This window comes from Hippoglossus hippoglossus, chromosome 16, assembly GCF_009819705.1.
Source record: "Hippoglossus hippoglossus isolate fHipHip1 chromosome 16, fHipHip1.pri, whole genome shotgun sequence".
NCBI classification, from domain to species: Eukaryota; Metazoa; Chordata; class Actinopteri; order Pleuronectiformes; family Pleuronectidae; genus Hippoglossus; species Hippoglossus hippoglossus.
Genome location: NC_047166.1, coordinates 4,217,596 through 4,239,367, shown reverse-complemented (window position 1 = coordinate 4,239,367; position 21,772 = coordinate 4,217,596). Strand labels below are relative to the sequence as shown.

At 42.6% G+C, this 21,772-nt stretch overlaps 1 protein-coding gene and 1 long non-coding RNA gene across 10 annotated transcripts in view; one reads left to right on the top strand and one right to left on the bottom strand.

Annotated features, from left to right (window-relative positions):
• syngap1b (synaptic Ras GTPase activating protein 1b) overlaps positions 1–21,772 on the bottom strand; it is a 120,111-nt gene that overhangs the window by 1,689 nt on the left and 96,650 nt on the right. For 2 of the 9 annotated variants that reach the window (XM_034610007.1, XM_034610015.1), the window contains 13 exons: positions 21,038–21,182; positions 20,645–20,881; positions 19,675–19,876; positions 19,230–19,271; positions 18,917–19,119; positions 18,465–18,666; positions 17,494–18,087; positions 16,618–17,022; positions 16,549–16,587; positions 15,687–15,860; positions 15,183–15,394; positions 9,892–9,964; positions 1,627–2,337 (listed from right to left, as the gene is read on the bottom strand). In XM_034610007.1, the coding sequence (XP_034465898.1) occupies positions 2,005–2,337; positions 9,892–9,964; positions 15,183–15,394; positions 15,687–15,860; positions 16,549–16,587; positions 16,618–17,022; positions 17,494–18,087; positions 18,465–18,666; positions 18,917–19,119; positions 19,230–19,271; positions 19,675–19,876; positions 20,645–20,881; positions 21,038–21,182 (2,861 nt within the window). In that variant the 3' untranslated portion in view covers positions 1,627–2,004. Of the gene's footprint in view, positions 1–1,626; positions 2,338–7,189; positions 7,252–9,891; positions 9,965–11,029; positions 14,215–15,182; positions 15,395–15,686; positions 15,861–16,548; positions 17,023–17,493; positions 18,088–18,464; positions 18,667–18,916; positions 19,120–19,229; positions 19,272–19,674; positions 19,877–20,644; positions 20,882–21,037; positions 21,183–21,772 lie in introns of those variants that run through there. The other 7 variants (XM_034610011.1, XM_034610010.1, XM_034610006.1 and 4 more) reach the window with 7 other exon arrangements.
• On the top strand, positions 73–21,761 carry LOC117776299. The gene is made up of 3 exons (XR_004616420.1): positions 73–366; positions 21,657–21,660; positions 21,750–21,761. It is a non-coding gene; the product is annotated as an uncharacterized LOC117776299 (long non-coding RNA).

Here is a 21,772-nt window from a genome sequence, read left to right as displayed (position 1 = left end):
GTTTTATTCTGTCTGAGGTGAAAAGTGGCTGAAACAAAGCTGAAGTGAAACCCTTGAACTTTTCTTGGTTTATAGAAGGTGAGTTGTTGCAGAGCGACACCGGCGTGTGAGGCTACGGGGACAAAAAACAGGTTCACATCCAGACAAACCTTTCAACAGACATATTCATACACAACATGAAGGATTATGGATACACATTACACACATTTCAACGACTCAGCATTAGACACACGAGAAACTGAAGAGTTAATTTAAAGAAAATACATAAAATCGTCTAAAATCTCCTGTAAATTAAATGGTCTAATCCTATTATTAAACATTTTCACAAATAGATGCCGCTCGTTTAGTTTCTTTTGAAAGGAACATGTAAGAAATTATTCAAAATCTGAAAGCATCTTCTGTGTAATATATTCTCAAAGTCTTAAGCAAGGCTTTTTATGGTGCATTTGGTTGATGACTAGCTAATCTACTGGCCAAAGGATGCTGAATATACTTATCCCAGGCACTTAATGGCAAGCTTAGCAAACCTAAAGTTTTGAAATTGTCATTTGAGAATGAACAAAAAGATCCTTGCAATGGTTTCTGTAATTCAATGTGGTACATGCCCCAAACTAAAAACATAAGGGGGCAAATAACAATCTGTCATTAGCGTTTAACATTATTTTTGGTGAAACATGTTTGAGAAAACTTAAAAACTTAAAAACAAAGACTCATCTTATGTATATGGAAACCAAATAATACTTTTTAACTGAAAGAATGTTTTCAAGTATCTTAATTTTAAAATGATTGTTGGTCTGTGTAAACTGAAAATAGCGTTTAAGGACTTCTGTCTCCATGTGTTCAGAAGCTGATCCTTTCAATTTGAGCTGCAGAGCTGCGTTTTAATATCTGTAAATCAAAACCAGAGATTGGAGGAGGATGCTGCTAAAACACAGACATGGAAACTCCCGACTCTCGACATCAGAACACGACAGGATGCACAAAGAACAAACACAGAGACAGGTACAACAACATACTGGAGGGGGGGGGGATCCTGTCAGAGACAGAAGAGAGAGAGAAGAGACAGTGAGTGAATCATGAAAGAGGCAGTGCTATGGCAGACAGACATTTGACTTGGAAAATGGCACCATTTGTTTCTGTTTAGCACCAGTTTATCACATATTGGTTCTGAGATTGAGAAGAGAAAAATTGCACGAGCTCAAGTCCAAAAACAAGAAGTCCCTTAGAGTGGAAAAAAAAATAAAACAAGTTCCCAAAAACGTCACTCAAACCTTTTTTTACGATCTCGTGTCTTTGAATCTCTGTTTCCAGCCCATAGATCAAACTAAAACATGGATCTCCACCTGTTATCTCTATTGGAAAACCCTGTTGTAAAACACTCAAAGGCACTAAAGAAGCCAGACTACATCGCCACCTCTCTGCCTCACACATCTGCAGCCTGGCGTGTTCAGGATCGGCTTATTTACTGCACCTACAGTACATCCACGGGAGTCAAGAGTAACTATAAGCTCGCTTGTAGCACGTCTTCGCTGATGGCTACTATGAAGTCTTTGGGGGGGTGCAAGACATTCTATAAGCGCTTGTTCCTCACGTGTGTGGATTTTTTCTCATGAAGCCACAGACGGGAAATGAGTGCATGGAGCAGATGTTCATATATCGGCTTGGTGTGTTCGTCGATTGCTTGGTGTGACTGATTCAACCAGTGTGTGATCAGGTATCATTATCTTGTCCTGCAAGACTGATACGAACGGCAGCTCCGCGTGAGCGTCGAGAGTAAAAGTGTCCGTAGAAGAGCCCTTTGTGTTGTGTGTTGATGTGTTATGCACTGTACAGTAGGATTGTGGTTACTACTCGTCCCCTGCACACTGTTCTTCTCTCTCTCGCCCAGGTGTTGTGAGAATATCAATGGCGATTTTTCGAGTTTCAAAGCATTGTCTCGCTAAACGGGAAAACACGGGGACGGCGTTTTCCTTTTCCTTTAGTGTCCTCTCTCTCTGATTTGGCTCAGTGTTGTGTTTGACCTACTCCCCTTTCCTCTGCTATGCCTGTAGTTGCCGTGGTTCCAGATGCCCGTGACGTTGTCATGGGGGAGGATGTTTGGTTGCCACGGAGCTCTCCATTCTGACTAGGGTGCTGATGAGGAGCGGGCAGAGAGGGAGGGTCTACGGTTTGAGGGAGGACTCCATTGTGGGGCGAGCTGTCAGAGGAAATGCCTGAGGAAGAGACTCTGAGGCCTTGATGGTTGGTTACCGCTCCTCCTCTTTGTCCTCCTCCTCCCCCTCCACCTTCAGTTTTCACACCGGGGTCTGCAGAACCCAGGGAGGAAAGCTGGTCCTCCTAGCGAGATAGAGAGAGAGGGGAGGGGAAAGAGGAGGAGGAGCGGGGAGAGATGGTCGTAGAAAAGAGGCCATTCAATGAGCGATGTGGAGGGATGTGAGGAGTTTCAAAGAAGACGTCCAATCAAGGCAGATAACGTGACATGTAGAGGGAAAGTAATCACATGTTGTGGAGGTGTGAGAGCGTGTGGGAGGAAGGAAGAAGAGCGAGATAAAGATGAGGAGGAGAGGGACAAGGAGGAGAATTACCAAATAAGGATGTGGTTGAATTGAAGGGGAGAGTATCAACATCGAAAAACAGGAAGAACCAGTTGGGATGAGAACATGTAGAAAAGCGATGGCGGAGGCAACGTAAGGAGGAATTAGAAAGTAAAGGACGTCGGTGATAAGGGACACAGAGAGAAGGAGAGACAGAGAGAGGAGAGAGCCCAATGAGTTACGGAGTTGATGCATGAAGTACACAGATAAAAATGGCAGCACAGGAGAGGGGACACAGGGAAAGAAGGGATGAAGGAGGAATTAAAACTCTTGAGGTCAAAGGTGTTGATCCTCTCGGGGTGGGGGGGGGAGTAAGGGGTGTTTGTCGGGTGACATGTCAGGAAAATATCTTTGGCATTGAATACAAAATCATGTCCAATAATAACTACGTTTAAAAATGTGCGTGCTTGCTTAAATATCTTGAATTAAAGGCGAGGAAGAACTCTACATTTATGGCACCTTAACAACACACACTGCAGCAATTGGCTTGTGACTAAAAAACATGCACAAAAAAAATTCAAATAAAAAGAAGGTCAAGCCACATAGAGCTCAGCGCCAGATTTAAAAAAGCGAGATAAGGGTGCATCCTATAGCCTGGGCATGAAATCCAAAACTCTGTCACATTCACCAAACCAAAAAGTCGAACCCAGTGATGGTGCAGCAACGAGCTGCCTCACGGTGCACAGCCTGGGTTCAGAGCTTTTGATTTCGTGATCCAGTCAAAGTTTGGTTTTGCCATATTTTTCTTACCCACATTGGTACATTGGCACCAAAAAATTGCAATGCAAACACTGGTTTCATTATTGTTATGCTGCGTATCAAAGAGTGTTTGCAAGGCTTCACTCCCCAGTCGTGTTCACTGACGTCTGTGCAGGAGCAGTGGGAAGAGAAAACAATGGGGTTATTGTGCCAGGAGACAACTCTATGAGTACTCTATTCAGAACGCTGTTTAATGTAGAGCTGCTGCAAGATTATTAAAATACAGACGCATTTTTGAAAGCTGGATTCACAGTTTTACCATCAGACCTGGGTAGAAACCTCTTAAAATAATTGCTCTTGATTTATCATGCCCGGCACATTTGCCGCGTGGTGTCGAGACATAATTACAGAGACTCTGTTTCACCGTGATCCGCAAAAAAACGAGCACAGAGCCACGTAAAAAGACATCGGCGGCACGTGCATGTGATTTAGTTGTTCTGTGTCAAACAGGAAAATGTGTACGCCATTAAATAGCACTTTAATGCTTCCATACACTGTGTGAAGTATGAGATTCTGGAGCATGGATGGAATGAAGTGCTGTAGGGGGTGAGGGGGGGGGGGAGACAGGAAGGAGGAGAGATAGTTTGCTCTGCATCCAGTAGAGAAAATGAATCAAAAAAAGCAAAGTGTCACTGGATAAGCTGTATCTGATGAGTGTGTCCGTTGTGAGTGGAAGGTGTTTCCACTTCACGCAACGAAAAAAAGTGAAAATAAGGAAGAAAAGACGTTACCCCAGGAATGACGTGAATTATCAGGCCTTTTCTCTTCTCAATCAGAACCAAAATGAATGGCAACACGCTCAGCGGCTAACTGGTGCTACGAACAGCTACCGGCTGTGGCGCGGACAGTTACAGGATGCCAGTAATAACGTGACTCCTCCGACACTTGTTTTTTATTGCTCTCAAACACGACCAACAGTGTCGTTTAATATCCATGTGTAGACCAGTACACATGCCTATTAAACCCAGGAATCAGGCTGCTGAACAGACACACGGCAAAAATGTTTACTGACATCCTTGTTTAACTTACCACACTTGCTTCACTCTCTGCGGGCCGTGCTGTTTGATTAACTTGGTGCATTCAATTACAGCTCGGTATGAGAGTGGTTTTTATGCTAATGGTAAATTGTGGTGCTGGGGACAGGAACACAAAACACTTGGCGGAGAACTGAAATGTTTGGTATGTAGTCGATGATGCGGACTGAGGGTTGTGCACACAGGTTCTTACCCATCTCCTCCAATCTCCAATAAATCCTGGTGTATGTGTTGGTTTAATCGATATTTATATAAAAAAATGTTCAGAAAAATAACCCCTATTAAGACAACTAACTTGAAAAGCTCCGACTTCTAAGGCAAAAGGAATAAAGAAATGATAAAAACATGTAGTATGCATGTTATACATCATCAGACGCCACCACCATTCAACCAAATAATGTGCCCAGGTGCCAAACACGTACACAGACAGATAAATATCACAGGGAGACACAGACCCACAGAAAACACACACACATAAAAACATGTGCACTTTATCCAGTGTTCTTCAGGGAAGGACTGGGTCAGATACGGAGATTTCCCATAATTCCCATTGTTTATCTGAAGGGGTGCTGCGGGAGGGATGGAAGACTGAATGGAGATGTGAGCTCATGTGTAGAGAAAGTGATAAAGAATATGTTGTGTCTTTTGAAGAGAAATCTACAATAAAAGAGAATTCACACAATATAAATAAATCAAAGACCCAAAGTCTTATTTCTTGCTCACGAATCGAGACTGGAACCGTAAAACATGTTTGTGTGTTTTCTCTCTTTATTGATTTTCTAGCTTAGTTGCTTGGCAGAAAATTACAATTTCATAAAACTACTTATCTATAGATTGAATATTACATCTAAAATTGTGGAGCTTATAGGAATCAATAGTATACTTTGGTTAATTTATATTTCTCTGCATATCAGTGATCTACAAAATGCTAAATATTACAAGGTCGTCTCCATATATGACTTTAAAATAATTTGCAAATAATTATGGTGGCATATATTTCAGTTTTTCTGGCTATGACTGTAATGTGTGAGGAGCTGCAACTGTTAAAAATAAAGATTTTGACAGGACGCTAAGCTACTGTTCTACCTATTTCTGCCAAGGCGTGTAATACGTGCATTTGTCAAAATAAAGTGAATAAGCAATGTGATTCATCTCAAATAATTCCAATGAAGCCTTTGTTTGAGGTCTGTCACAGAATATTTCAGTGGATTAAAGTAGAAACGCGTTTGTAAGAGTGACAATAAAACCACAGCAGGTCACCACCTTCCTGACAGAATAAAGAAGAGAAGGACACACAATGGGAATCACAGCAGCATTAATAAATTACACATCTGTGAGAGGTGTTGAAGCTTTCAAAGCTGTTTAGTTCTTTTCAATCAGAAAGTGGGGCAGCAACAGAGGAAAACACCCCATCCCTACTAATTAAATATATATTAATGATATTTCTCTAGTAAAGATCTCATTTTCTAAGAGGTTATCATGTAATATTAGTATAAACAGGTATAGGATGTTAGCCAGGCTTCAAAATAGCAGGATTACAGTGGGAGTAGTATACCAGCTTTCAAATTTAAGCTAAAAACATAAACAAATGACGGTGGGAGTTATATAAAGCCAATAGTCGTACAATTAATAGTTAATAAAGTTAGAAGTGGGTGAAACCTCAAGCTCAAGACGTGTTTTTAAGGTTTTGTTTTCCCATTTCAAATATTATCGCTCCAGTTAAAGACAGATCGGTGCGATATGACTGTTTCACAACATAGAGCCCAGAATGGTATCGCAACTTCAAAATGCTCTATTAGGGAAATTGGGAACAAAGCACGTCACCATATAGAATCATCCTAAATTGATTCAGCAGCCCCATACAATTAAACTGATGAGCTGCAGTTTGGCTTCTACACACTATGAACTCAATTCAATTTTATTTTATAGGTCGAGACATTTGAAAATTGTCGAGAAATCCAAGTTCAGTTCAGCACTTTGGCGACTGTGAAGAGATGAAAACTCCCAGTTTGCAGTTGCATTGTTTTTATTGTTGAATATACAGTAAAATTTTGCCTTTTCATCGACTCTGTCTTTTTAATCAAAGAATCACATTTTCTAACGCAGCTGATGACTCAACTGAGGGAGTTTCATGCCCACTCAAAGTTTTATTGTCAGTCACGTAATTGTCTCCGGGAAAGTTAATGGGAGTTTTTTTCCCCTCCCACTTCTCCCAGTGGATCCTCACTGTTGTCCACTATGCTAAGAATTTAGCTTTCACTGCGTTAGCCCTTTCACTGCCTGATTACAGAATAATAGCACTAGCTGAGTCGTAGTTTCAACACAGCTTCCTGTTCTTTTTGCCTTTGTCTTTCAATCCAAACTTTTATTCACCTGCAGGAAATGTTGTGTCCCTTTAGTACAGTTGTACCCTTCACTTCCTGCTGCTGTACAATTTACTGATATTGCATTAGATGATTTATGAGCAGCGCAGATCAAACATATTTCAGGTGTTTCACACTTTGCTGCCAAGTTGCTCAGTGCAGCTTCAAATCACTGAAATATTTTGCTGTCACTCTTTCAACGTGCAGGTTTTGGCCCTCGGAACAACGAGTAACCTCCGTCCAAACCTTCTGTGATGGACCCATTTCTTTGTTCAGGAAAGATGAATGGGAAAGTAAAGTGAGCGTATCAGTGTGTTGGCTTTCAGTGAGTTCACAGGGTGCTGCAGATGGACAGGGACGCACATAGAGAACAGTAGAAGTGGAGAAGAGGCAGCAGGTTTATGGATGGAGAGTGAGAGTTTGCCGGTTGGTTTATTACCTGGTTACTCGGGGTGGGACAGGCGCGAGACGGGGCTGCACTAGGATGGACTGACGCCTCCCCTAAGAGAAATCACCGTATCTCATCAACATAGGAGGAGAGGAGAGGAGAGGAGAGGAGGAGGAAGTGGACAGGGAACAAGAAGGAGGGAAGGCTTGTGTGCAAGTGGGCACGATTCAGAAAGGGCGGTGAGGGTGGACGAAAGCAACAGCCACCCAACGACAGTACAAACACAATGCACAACTAAAAGGGACACAGATATACACACAAATGCTCACGTACACACATTTACATACATGTACATAATGGCAACCGCACATCATCGGACAACCCGACAGCCTGAAAGCATTGAAGCAGCCGGCCATGCTGTGCGCCGCTAACAGAGACCATGCTCATGAGACATGAAAGAAAAACGTGAGTTCAATCGTGCACTTCCGAAACAACATCTGCATGTGAAAGCAGCAGAGTAATTAATCCAGAAGACTCTGGAAAGCTGAATCCTGCACGTTTTCCTGCTCCAGAGAGGTAAAGAGACGCGTGTAAAAGACATGCTCGGATCAAACATGCAATCATCTCCTCTGCAGAGATGAATATAAACACACTTTTTACTAACAGGCACAGATTTTTTCTATCCAGACACACACTCCACCTCACATACACTCAAAAATGACCAATATTCAAGGAGGTGCAACAATGCATACGGATAAAAGAATGTGATTCAATCTTATAGGTCTTTGAATGAAATATCGATGTGGTTAATACAAGCTCAGGAAGCTTTTTCCTCATTAAACACACCTGATAGTTCACAAAACTCAAATTATCACAGTTCAATGGTTAAAAACTGAAAAAAAGCTTAAATATACTTCATTAAACTATTAAATATACTTCAACCCTTGGTCACTTAAACTAAATGAATCACTTTACTAAATAAATATAATCTACTGGATTAACATGTTTCTATAGTTTCAACCCACATTTTGAGTATTTCAATATTGTTTGAGGTTTTCTTAGTTCTTGAAATTTTCCAGAATTTGTATATATACATTTCTTAACAGGGTTTCTGCCGTGTTCACCACATTAAAGTAACTTTTAGAGACATTACAATGGAATTCAATACCCAGTTAATACCAGTCAAAGGATGATGGAAAAGCAGTGGACAGAACCACTTTGGACTCCCCTCCTTCAATTAGCCTAATTATTATAGCATTGTTAATACATTTTTAATTAAAAAGTATTGAAATATTAACTGATAATAACAATGATTACAGCTGTAGATCCCAGGTTACATTTGTAACCTTGAGAGAAGCCTTTGTGTGAAATATTTATGACTTCATATTATCAATAAATATACATTTTCATTGTCATGTGGGGTTTTCTCCGAATATTTTTTCCGTGTGATGCTCACAGGCTCCTGTCAGCTCTTCCCTCGTTTCATTATCTTTTTCTGCTCCCCGCTGCTTTTGATGCACAACTAGAAATCTACCATGAGGTTTCTCTTTGATAATTCATGCAATTAACTGGGAAAAATTCACAAGTATGACCAAACGCATGGAGGAATATTTGAAGTGGGGCGACTGTCTGATATCTTCGACAAAGACATTAGCTTTTTGAAGGCAAGGGGAGAACATTAAAAGTGTCAAATGAACTGAGTGAAGGATTCGTGAGAAAACCCAGCACATGTCATCATTAAGGGAGAATTCCTGTATTTTCTATTCAATATTCAGAAAGTACTGAAGTTTGAATTATCCTGCGGTTCTAGCCATCTAGACTTCACTCATAGGAATCATAACCTGGTACAATCTGAACACACAGACATTGGATTTTATGTGACTTGTATTATTCAAGGTTATTATTCTGATGGAGCAATGACTCGAGGATATCTCCATCAACTTGGAAATCATATAAAAAAACATAGGCTCAAGTTGTAATTGAGCATCTTACAGTATCTATGGCAACTATACTTCCTGTTTACATCCCCAAAGCATCATGGGAATGTAATTATAGATATATCTGATGGATATATCCAAAATCTGAACATCCCCTTCATAGAGAAAGAACAAATCATCGTGTTTGAACGTCTGATTCGTCTTCATGGAGTCGAACACTCTCTATAACCTCTATAAGTCTATAACTAACTATCAACACATAAAGGGATTATTTCAGTTTGAATAAGAGAGTGTCAGCGTTGTTATTAGAGGACTGAGGAAGAGGAGAGACACAGCATCACTACACAGCGTGAGGAAGAGTTGGAGCTCAGCTGTTCAATAACCTGAGTGAGAATCTGGTTTTAACATGATGTGTGGAACAGGTTGAGGGGAAGTTTAACCCCGTCATGCTCTGCAGAAACAACCAACTACAGAACTGGCAACATCATCATCACCATCACCACAGGCCTGGAGCACAAACCCATAGAGTCAGACATCTTGATCTGAGGAATGCAAACAACAACAACAACAACAACGCACTCTGAACTCCAAAGGTCTCGGTTGGCAAACAGTTGGCGGCTGAACCCAAACAAAGGGGACAGGTCGGGGGGGGGGGGGGACAGGGCAAGACAATTGTAGGGACGACGTACACACAGCAGACGAAATCATAACAGCAGCGGGGGGGTGGGGAGGAAAAGGGGGAGGCAGAGGGGAGGAGAGGAGAAAGCACAGGCCACCGTACAGACTCGACGAGAGAAGAAAAACAGTCTCACAGACCTGATCAGGGAAAATCCTGGTTTTTGGCTCAATCACGGGTCCTCCCCTTATCTCATCCTCCACAGCCATGAGTCTTGGAAGCAGAGAGAGAGAAAGACAGAGAGAGAGAGAGAGAGAGAGAGAGAGAGAGACAGACAGAGAGGTAGGGGAAGTAGGGGATGACAGAAAGAGAGGGAGCATTATGAACCCAAGATGATACTTGACAAGAGGTTGAGCAGATGCATCTGGCCCAACAGCGATCACATGCTGGTTACCTGTACCTCAAATCTGAATCCCAAATCTGATGGGCAGCCCAGTGTGTTCAAGCCCATGAAGGTAACACCAGCCATTCGGCCAATTTTTCACTGGTGGAGCTTTTTCTCTTTCTTCTCGCCCCAATGGGATTCATCAAAGCCTTTCCGCCCCTTTAAGGTGTTTTCAAAGTGCAAATTACGGCCAACTGGCGGACAATTATTCTTGGTTATTTGAAGTCACGTGGTTCGGTACCAGATCCCAATCATCCCCAGGGAATTGACCGTCTTATGCAACATGGACTGACCAAGGCACGAGTGGAAAAATCCTTTGACCAATCGTTTCAAAGACGCCGCCCGTAGATGGGAGCGAGCTTCCTGCTGCTGTGGTCACGAGCCGGCAGACGGCGCCGGTTTCCCAGCTCTCATGATTATCCAAGTTGCCGAGGATTTACTCCAGATCGGGTCGATTGAGGATATTTTCTCACACGGGTTTATCTTGCAGTTTTACAGCCAGCTGGTTATAAACTGTGAGTATTGTTATGGTGGTGATAAATGCCAAATAGAAGTTAGTGTGGATAAAAATAAAATAAAAATAAAAACTCCACGTGATAGATTCATTGAGTCGCTTTCATGACTTTCCATCTGTTTTACGAGGTTTTCCGTTGACATTTTACCGGCAGCAGAATAAACATCGTTGCAAATTTTTTTGTTTGTGACATGAAATAAGCCTTTATAATAAAGCACAAACTTTACAACTTGAAGATCGTCACCCATGAGTCAGATAGTTGACAGAAGCATCTAACTGCCACCAGTCGAGTCACATATTCATTTTCGGCACATTTCCACGACTTTATTCAGAACACAGAGAGGCACGCGTTTGACAATAAAGAACGAAAATCCACAGGTGAAGTTTCAAACATAAGTTGTTTGGATGTTTTATTCCATAAATAATGTACAGTGTCGAGGGTTATTTTACAAAAGAAGAGAATAGGAAAAAAAAAAGAAAAAATAAAAGTCATAAGCACAGACAGAAATATTAGCAGTGTCCCATAAAAACAATGGAATGTAACATGGGTTTACAGCATTAAGATTTTTGACACGACTTCAAAAAGGCAGACAATGATTCATGTGGGTGATATGTTACAAAAAAAAAGAAAAAGCCGTGGTTATATCCAGTTGCACTTCAAGTAGTGTGCTGTTGAGGTCAAGTCGCACAAACGTGTCGTTCAAAAAACAATGTGTGCGTCCACCAACATGAGGTCACAATGTCTGAATATTCTGCTACAGAGAAAGAAGGCAAGAGACAAAGGATGTGACGTCGATGTGAACACAAAGAAAAAGAGACAGACCTGGATCAAACAGCAGCTGCAAATACCTTCTCTGTTTCATTCTCGTGACTTTGATTGAGAACTTACCTGATAGGCGTCGAGGAAGAACCCCCCCCCACCACCCATCTGGTTATACACAAACTATAGAATTATTTGCAACTCTTTGACACAGGTCTGCGAGAAGTGGATATAAACCCTTGGCCGTTGCTACGAGCCATGTCAATCACACACACACACACACACACACACACACACACACACACACACACACACACACACACACACACACACACACACACACACACACACACACACACACACACACACACACACACACACACACATCAAGCCAAAACTCATCACCACTATGAATTCATTTTTGCAAGATTTAAACACAGGTGTTGCCAAAGTACAATCTGTACAACCCATCAATATATTCTTGCTACAGAAGAGAGGCAGATAAACTGACACCAGAATAGGATCGAAATCTCTGGAGAGGGAAAAAGAAAAAGAATAGTAATAATAGTAGTAATAATAATAAAGTAGTTGCCCTTTTTAATAATAATATTTAAAATCATACTGTAACTGCATAAGTCAAAAGACAGAAGTGTCTAACTTCCTCGAACACCTACTCCGATCACCATGTCACTGGACACCACCGATGACGCACTGCGGGGGGTCAAAGTCATACCAAGCATGTACAGCAAAAAAATCATACAAGATTATACGATATACTCTTTTTTTTTTTCTTCTCTCGCTTTAATTGATAAATAATAATATCCATTGCAGTCGTTCATTTAAAAAAAAAAATGCAGATTCAAATCACAAACACCAAAAACAAGAAGAGAACTCAAGAACACACTCAAAGAGTCACGTCACCGTCGTCGTCGGCGTCTCTGCAGCGTTTTTTTGTACGTTACAGTTTTATTTTCTCGGTTTAGATACTGTGGATGGCACCTGGTCAGGAGGAGTTTGGCAGGAAGTTACTGTTTCTTTATATGTACACAAAATGCATACAATATACCTCATCGGAATATATCAATACTGTATCTATTATTGCGCTAAAAAGTTAAGCTATTGCAACGTTAAAATAGTTATAATTTCACTCTCAATAGAATTCATTTATATATATATCTTTTTTATTTCATATATTATTATATTATTGTTATGGCTCTTGCATCACAGACTTAAATATGCTATGGATTATAGGTAAAAATAGATTATTACTATGACACTTACAATCAAGACCATTTACTGCAAACTCATCTCTCCGATGTCAATATGTTGCTCAGTTCACAGCAAAAACGCTCAGGGAAGATAAATAGTTTCATTCATATTTAGAAATTAATAAATGAGTTAAAATATTCTGAGGATAAATAAATAAATAGAATTAAATAAATAAGAGCCTGTAGCCGACTAATAGGATCATAACCCTAAAGAAAAGTGCTACAGGTAAAGTGTTTTCAGTGGATCTAACCTAGCATGACCGTAAAATAATAATTTATATTCGGCTTTGGTTTAAATTAGATTGTTAGAACACAAAGTGTATCTGGTCTAATGACAGATATTGGATTTGCTCTGAGCTTTAAAATTCATGCACAGAACATTAAGGCTTCTCTGAAAGAAAATCTCTGAAACACGATGCTGACTGTTGGAGTTCTGCAGATACAGAGATTTATTTCAAACCTGCACAGGAGCCAAGACTTCAACTCCTTCTCTTGCAGAACCTGAGCTTGCACTTGCACTTGCACTTGCACTTGCACTTGCACCCAAATCATAGATCCGAATGTGAAAATTTAAAAATAAATATATCAATTCATGAAGGGGAAAAAAAAAAACACAAGGCTATGGTTTGGAGATTTTGGAGTCCAATCAATCCTATGTGACGGCCTGAGACCACATTTCTTGGCATCCACGCTCATCGCTGTTGTGTGCATCAAAGTTCAGACGATGCACAAGTGCACAAATGCATCCGCTGACAGGGTCTGGCTCAGTGAATTGTCAGTCGAATCGACTCGGAAGCATCAACATCTGCTACTAAATTCATGCTTGTGTGGTCAAACCATAAAAGTCACAAGTGTAAGCATCGGAAATACCAGTGTTCCACACGAGATGCTTCGTGTGTGAAGCAGATCGGCTGTATTCACTTCAAGCTCGTACTCCAGAGGAGCAATAATCAATGGTTAAGTGCTCTGATAAAGTTTCTCTACGGGAGGAGGAATATTTCCTCTTCGCCTTCATGCTTGAATCTTCATCGTTCACAGACTGATTGAAGTTTTGTCTGTGACTTTCTTCATATAGCGTCATATGTAAAAAAAAAGGAGCGAGGCATCGGTCCCCATGTTCACTATGTAGAGAGATACATCTGCAGTCTGTCATCACGGTTTACCTCGATTTAAAATGGAAGAGCTAATATTAAACCATGGTCTTCTGTTGTCCTGCGCCTGAAGGTCCCACACGAACACCTTGTGTTGCTTTAAAAAGTGCAGACATGTTTCTGAAACAAATTTTCCGATCCTCTTGTGCTTTTGCGCTGCAATCTCGTGGGAGAGTCAAAAGAAAATCAAACTAAGTGGATTCATCTCGAACGGCCCCGAGATTCCAGTTAGAAGCAAGAGCTGTGTTTCATAAAAACGGCTGATGATAAGAGACATAGAAAGGTGTGTGATGATGGTGTTTATGTACAAGGTTGTTAAAAGATGTTTCCCCCCCCAAAAAAAGACGAGCAGGACTGTCTCTGTCTTCATTCCACGTCTTCTTTCCTGGATTGGATTAGAAGTGGCAATATTCTCTGTCACAGACATCCAGCCTTCAGTTGCAGACCACACACTATTATAAGACAATCTCTTTTCAGCTGAACTCTTTGCACGACAGAAATAAATAAAAACTAGACTTTCGGGCAGCATCTCTAATGCGTCGTCAAACTTTTTTAAAAATCCTCACAACACAGCAAACATTAGTTTTTTCTCTGCCCTGAATACAACTGAGATACGATCAATACTCCGCCCCCTTTCCCCATCAACTACTTAATGTTGAGGTCGCTCGATAAAATCTCAAGACTGCACTCAAGAACTGCTCCGTTACAATTTCACACAGGCGCACGATGAATTAGGAGTCAGCCGGAGCATTCATCCCAATATGATGCTCTTGAATAACAAGTAAATCATGTTGTGAGGTTTCAGGACACTCAGAGATGCCTTTGTCCAGCTTAACTCCGCTGAAAGGAAAGCAACAGCTGAAGGAGCATGCCCTGCATACTTATCAAATAAGATATAGATCTCTCCTCCGTATTATAGTCTCTCATTTAATTTGTCACTCATTATATGTCTGCAGCTTTGGCTTTCGATATACAGCTCCCTGCCTCGCTCCCAGGGCTGTGGGACTTAATGAAACTGAAACCAACCTCCTACCGTGCAATATTCTTTGCAAGATAACAACCTCTGGTAAATCGAGTCCTATTCCAATAAGCAATATATGTATTTTTGGAAAGAACTGATTCAACTTCGGTCCTGTTAAATAGAATCCAATATGCGAACATTGTGCTGAATGAATGCTAGCAATCTTTATCTTAGACACTCTTTCCATATATTTTGAAAGAAAAACTCATAAAGTCTATTCAACCGAAGGCGTCATAATAAACGAAAAATAAAGCCGCTGCGGCCCGTGGCCTCCCTATGAAAGACCACTTAGCTGTCTTTTGCCCTCCATCCCCAAAACAGACTCCATTTACCTGCTAATTATTCCTTTAATTTGGCAGTCTTTCTCCTGTTGCTGGCTCCGTAACCTCCGCTCGCTGTCCTCGAGTCGATTCTGGTACTGCAGGAGGATCTTATTGGTCTGCTGCTCCTGCGTGAGGAGCCTCCGCTCGTACTCCTCCAGCTTTTTGTGGGACATCGACAGCCGCTCCTTCAGGCAGTGGATCTCATCCTCGTACTCGCGTACCTGAGAGGAGGCAGAGGACAGAATGAGAGATCTGGATAAAGTGCTGTTTACAACCCTGGTTTCTCAGCGGGATTAGAGGTTTTTTCGTATATTAAACACAAGTTGCAGGGAGGAGATCCACGTCCACCTACTCAAACTTTGGGTGAATGTACCAAACTCTGCAAAAGATTTATGAATATTCCGCTCATGGTTATTTCTCCTCAGAACATCTTGGTGCCATTTGATAGACATGACTCAACTCAAGTTTGTCCCCTTTAAAAGGGCAGGTCTGAAAGTTATAATTGGTACCTACCCTGTCCATGCGTGACTCATCCATGCTCTTTGAGTACTCCTTCAGCTTGAAATCCTCACGGTCGATCCGCGAACTTTCGATGTCAGCTGACAGATGAGGCATGTTGGACACCCAGGCCACGGTCCGCTCGTTGGCCGGTGTCGGAGGATTGAGGGTGGATGGAGTCTGGGAGCCCTGAGGAAGAAAGGCCAGCAGACTGAATATGAGAACATGAGTTCCTGAGCAGATAAAACTCTGTTTCGCAACAAGTGATTTTTGTTTTTTATCCAAAGTGAGTCAGAGTTACATGAGCTCATATATTCTGAGCAAGGCTGACCCCTGGTGGGACTCGAGCTCTTAATCCTACAGTGTGTGACTCTACTCAGGGGCCACATACTTCAGAGGCTGCATTAGAAGACTGAGTACGTCACAGTAGCGTAACTAGGATGTCCCATTTCGATGGCTGCGTCTTTTAATAACCGAGAAACGAGAGCTCCAACGGTTGAATCCCTTCCGGCCAAACTTATCCCAGGATTCATTGCTTTTTGGCTTTTAAAGGGGTAACGGCACCGGCAAGTGACGAGACATCCAATGCCTGAGTCTCACGCTTCAACTCAAGCGAACAGCTAAATGGACACATGTTCGGCCTTCGCGATCTACCTGGCCCACGAAGATCGCCTTCTTCGTGGACCGGGTAGACCGCGTCCTCCAAAGGATGCAGCCCCTGAATATTAGATTAGATTAGATTAGATAGAACTTCATTTATCCACACATTGGGGAAATTCACTCCAATTGAGACACAAAATACTATAGACACACTCAGACAGTTCGTGCACAGACACCTGAAGTCCCACAGAGAAGAGTAAAGAGATGCAGATGTTACCTGTTTGCTCATGGTGGGTTTGAGAAGGTGCTGCTGCTGCTGCTGCTGCTGCTGCTGCTGCTGCTGCTGAGACTGCTGCTGCTGCTGTGGTGACTGTTGGGTGCTCTGACCGGTGGTTCCCTGTGGACTCTGGTTTTCCCTGACGGAGCTCTGCTGGTGGGGCAGGCCCGGGGCCGTGTTGTCTTTGACGGACAGCTGCCGGGGCCCGTGCTGCCTGCCGCCGTAGCCAGACTCCGGCGACTGGAGGAGGTTCCCGCTCTGCGGCCGCGTTTTGGCGGGAGCGGCGGGAGCGGCAGCTGCACTGACGGACAGCTGGTGGGAAGTCTGGGATTTGACACGCTGTGCGGGAGGCGGGGCAACGGAACTCTGGCGGACAGGTAGGACTGTGGTGGGGGGCGTGGCGGCCAGGGAGGAGTGGGAGGTTCCAGTCTGGGAGGCCATGCCCATTATTTGTTGCTGCTGTTGGAGGTTTTCCTTTAAACAGAAAACAAGTAAATGATACGTCAGCATTTCAATTGATTAAAACAAGGGGCCGCGATGATTGGACGAGTTGCTTCAAGTTCCAGTGAGACAATGATAAATGAGCCAGGAAGTCTATTACTCATCCAGGTTTGAGTAATAGATCTATGAGCATGGAGGCTTAGCAGAAAAAAAACTAATTCAAAATCAAGAGCTGAAATAATTAATTGATTAGTAGATGTGCGACAATTGTGATAATTGATGTTAAACTCATTTATAAAGCAAAGATACCAACAGGCTCTCGTTAATCAGAGCCGACGTTTTGCTTCTTTTGTCTGATTTAACAACAAAAGAGCAAAACATTCAACAAAAAGATGTTTTCACTATTTCATGCATTTGTAAAGTTCTTAATAATAACAACACAAATGTTTGTTGAAGCCCTAAAGAAATAATCTATACACGAGATTACAGTGAATCTACATTTACCTGTGCATGCACGGACATCTGCCTGCGTCCATATTCAGCCCTGCTGTAGTCGTCACTGTAGCTGTGTGAGTGGATGATGCTGGGTTGGCCCAGGTGACCGTCCCTGGTCCTGAGGGTGGACAGGTCCTCACTGCGAGAGAACCCCCCGTGGGCGAACTGTGGGATGTAGGCCTGGTGGGAGGGCTCCGGCTCTGGGGTCAGGAGCAGGGGCGCTGGGGGTTGAGCCCGGCTGTGCTGGTGGTGGAGCTGTTGCTGCTGAGGCCCGTCAGCGGTCGCCAGATGAAAGAGGGGATTCTGGAAGGAAAGCGGGTAGCGCATGGCGGCGGCCTGCTGTTGCTGCTGCTGGGATAGCGAGTCGGTGGTGGTGCCCATCTGGCTCAGCTGGCTCAGCCGGAGGCCGCCGGACATGCTGGAGCCGCCAGAGCCAGCTGACAACCTCCCACCGGCCCGCAGCTGGCTGCTCAGGCCCGACCCCAGGCCGCCACCGCCTCCGCTGCTCAGCCCTCCGAAGCTGCCCATGCCGGCGATGGAGGCCTGGGAGGAGTTGAGCATGTCCACCGACTGCAGGTTAGACACGCTGTTCATTCGGGAATCCTGGAGGTCCATCATAGATACGCTTTTATTGAAACTAAGCATCTAAATAGTATGGGATATGAGAGGCTAGGGTGCCCCGTATAATTTGGGTATGTTATGTGGCCACGGATGATATGGGTGAGGGTGGTGCGGGTGTTTTTACCGCGAGGCCTGGATATCGGAATGCCTCGTAGTATTTCCCAGGAAATACCGCTAGGATGAGTTGCGTGGTGAATCAGTGGAAAAAAGGCAGATGTCATGATAAACTACAGCCTCGGTCACACGATGGCAGATTCTGTTAAGTATGACCAACATGCACGTCATACTGACCTCACTTTGGTAAAGGTAAACCTAGTGGATGGGATGATGGTTCCCCGAGTCAGTGTGGTCAAACTCACCTTAGGGTCGGGTTCGGTGATGTCCGAGCTGCTCGTGCAGTAGGCCGGGCTGGACCGGGCCAGGGGGGGGCGTGATACGTAAAACATGTCTTTGGAGGACGCTCGATGAGGGTGGTCACGGTCCTGAAAACTCATCTGCGAGCGCGATGGCATCACCCCTCCGGTGGAGGTAGGGGAAGGCAAGCGAGTGATATCTATAGAGCTGGAGAACAGAAGTGAGTAAGGCCACTAACAGCTGGAGATACAAACTATGAAGCTGCATCACAAACACTGTAATAATGTTCTTCATGAGCAAACGTTAATAATATTAAAAGAACAGCAGGTCCAACGACTAAAATTACAGATATGACAAGATGAAACACAAGTAGTTCAAAAATGTAGTTACTTTTTACCACTAAAATACCAAAAGCTTTGCAGAGCTGTTGTTCTTCACGATGACAGACGTCTCCTACCTATTAAGATCCCTCATCATGAGATTTTGAAAGTCGGACGAGATGCCCCTGTTGAAGCTCGGCCGGGACAGCAGCCTGTCCGCCTGTCTCTCCTGGACCCTGTCTGTCTGATGGCTGGGCTGCCTCTGGAGGTGAGGGTTACGCAACGCCATGCTGATGTCGTTCAGGAGGCGCGGCAGCGGACCCAATTTGATTATGGCGTCCTGTGGTTCAAGGGGAAAAAGTTAATCAGAAACTTCTGCAGATTTATAATAAATCATTTTTTTAATCTAATACATGGGGTCCATTAAAATGTCGTATATCTACTGCTCACCTGGGGATTATGACAGATCAAGTTTGAGTCATGACTTGCAGCCTTATATTGTGAAATGTTTCAGACAAGAGAACAGTGAGACATAATTCAGATTGAATCGTTGAAATTCATTGTTGAACATCAAATAGAGCCGATATGGAGTTTTGGGGCCGAACCCTATATTACATATATAAGTATTGATATTTTACACTCGATATTTTATAAAATCGTGTAAAAATGTATTTAAATGTGTCTAAAAACATTGACATTTGATATTTTATTACATTGTGCAATACATTTAATAGATGGCTATGAAATAATTTTGCATTTTAGAATAAAATATACTAAAGTAAGTAAAAAAAAACTGAGATTTCAATTTCTGAATGAAAACGCACACCCAAAAATAATTAATGTTAATGATGTGGTTGCATTAATGACTAATATTGTGTATCATGTTTGCATTCACCTTGCTGAGCTGAGCAATGACCTCCCACAACAGACTGTGCAGTATGGAGAGCTCCCTGCCCAGGTCGATGTAGCCCTCGAAGCCGCCGGCATTACTGACACTGTCCAGGTTGGAGATCTCGAAGAGAAACTGCTGCATGGAGCCCCACTCCATCTCTAAAAACTCATTCATGAAACCCATGTACTCCTCTTTATTGCCAAACCTGCAGGTGGGAGACGTGGGAGGGGGATGAGCAGGTGGGGGGGGGGGGGGGGAAAGCCCAAAAAGAAAGTAACGCATCAAACGTCAACTGGAATCATTATCTATGATAACCGTTAAAAGGAGGTTTTGTTTTCCTGCAGCTCCATTTGCCGTGTTGTCAAGGCTAAAACACTACAATACTTTCTGGGTGTGAATCCATGAATATATATAAATGTCAATTTGTCTGCAACTAAACCTTTGATTCCAGACAAGAAGCTTTTAAAGGTTTCTGGTGCAACAAGGAAAAAGAGGAAACAAACTCAAAATGTCCATGAAAATGTTTATAAAGCAACATATGGTTGTTTTTATTCAAATTGGGCACAGACATGCTACTTTTTCCGAAAGAAAGAGAATGAATGTGACACTGGCATTACGCAGGGCTCTGTTATTGGCCCACTAATAGTCACAATTACAAATGCATGTAAACAAAGCTTATATTGTTATAATATTTCAAAATGACTCCAGACATTATTATAAGGATTTTGACTCCAGGGAAGGACAAATTAAACATATTTCAATATTTGAGTCATTAATGTAAATTACGGCCAGATTTGGTTTTCAATTTACAAAAGGTATCAGTTTCAAAAAAGGCCTTTTTCCTTGTAAACTAAAGTTACTCGTATGTTTTTATGTTTGATGGACTGTCGGGATTGATGGTTCTGCATTTACACACGTGGTATCTTGTCTACTATACAGTGGTCTGGTGTAAGTAGAGTGAAATAAAACTGACTTGGAGAAGTTGGCCAGGTTCTGCACTACTTTAGCGATGAGGGTGAGCGTGCGTGACGTCTGCTCGTCGGGATACTCCTGCGTGAGGTTGAAGAGCGACGGGGACATGATGGCGGGACACAGGAAGCGTAGAAAGAGGGAACCGCTGATGAGGCGGTCGGCGATGTCTTCTCGACCGCGCTCGGCACAGCGCACTCTCCACGAGGCAAAAACCTCCTTTAGCTCTCGAGGGAAAACGCTGTGGAGGGAAATGAAACATGTGATACGACAAAGACTGCAGAGATTCTGTGCTTCCCAGTGACAGAAACTGAAGCCTCATGAAACTTTAATATAGCAGAGAGGAATATACACACTCGATACAAAGGAATGGTATTATTTATTTATCTCTACGCACCAATGGGAGTTGACAATCTTGCAGAGCGCCAGTTCACAGCACATTCGGAGATTGGCTTGGTGGTCCGGGAGCACAGAGGGGGGTGTTCTCATGGGATCCACTTCGCAATTTTCCTCTGACTCGTACAAGGCCCTTATGAACTCCCCTTAAAATGACATTTCATTAGTGACGGAAACAGCAGAAAAATACGGCGACGATCGGTTCAGTGTTGTTAGTAAAGAAAACAACAACTACAACAACAAACCGTTAAGAAATACATTATGATTCCATTAAAAATAAGAGCCACAAAACCAAAACCAAGCTACGTGGAGGTCAAACTCTCCTGCAACGGTAGTTAGATTTATTTAGAAGACGAAACTCTCACCATTAAAGCAACAATCTGCAATTTTAGTCTTAAAACAGCAGCTTCAAAATTAGTTTGATGGCTCATTGACTTGGAATAAGGAGAATTTTTCCTCTTTCACTCTATGTAACTGATTATTATTGAGAAATGCTGAACTGTAGATCAGTTAAAAAGACTCAGAAGTTATTAAAAACCAGAGTTTATCTCCAATATTCAGCAGGAAACTTTTTATAGACATCAGGTTCTTGTGCTGAGTGGGAATACAAAACAAAAAAGACACGTCTGACTGAATAAGCTGGAAAATAATAAAATTCCCAAACAAACCAGACTAAGGCTGAGAAAAAAGTGAGTAACAAGATTCTTAGGGAGGATTTTTTTTGACTTTTTAATAA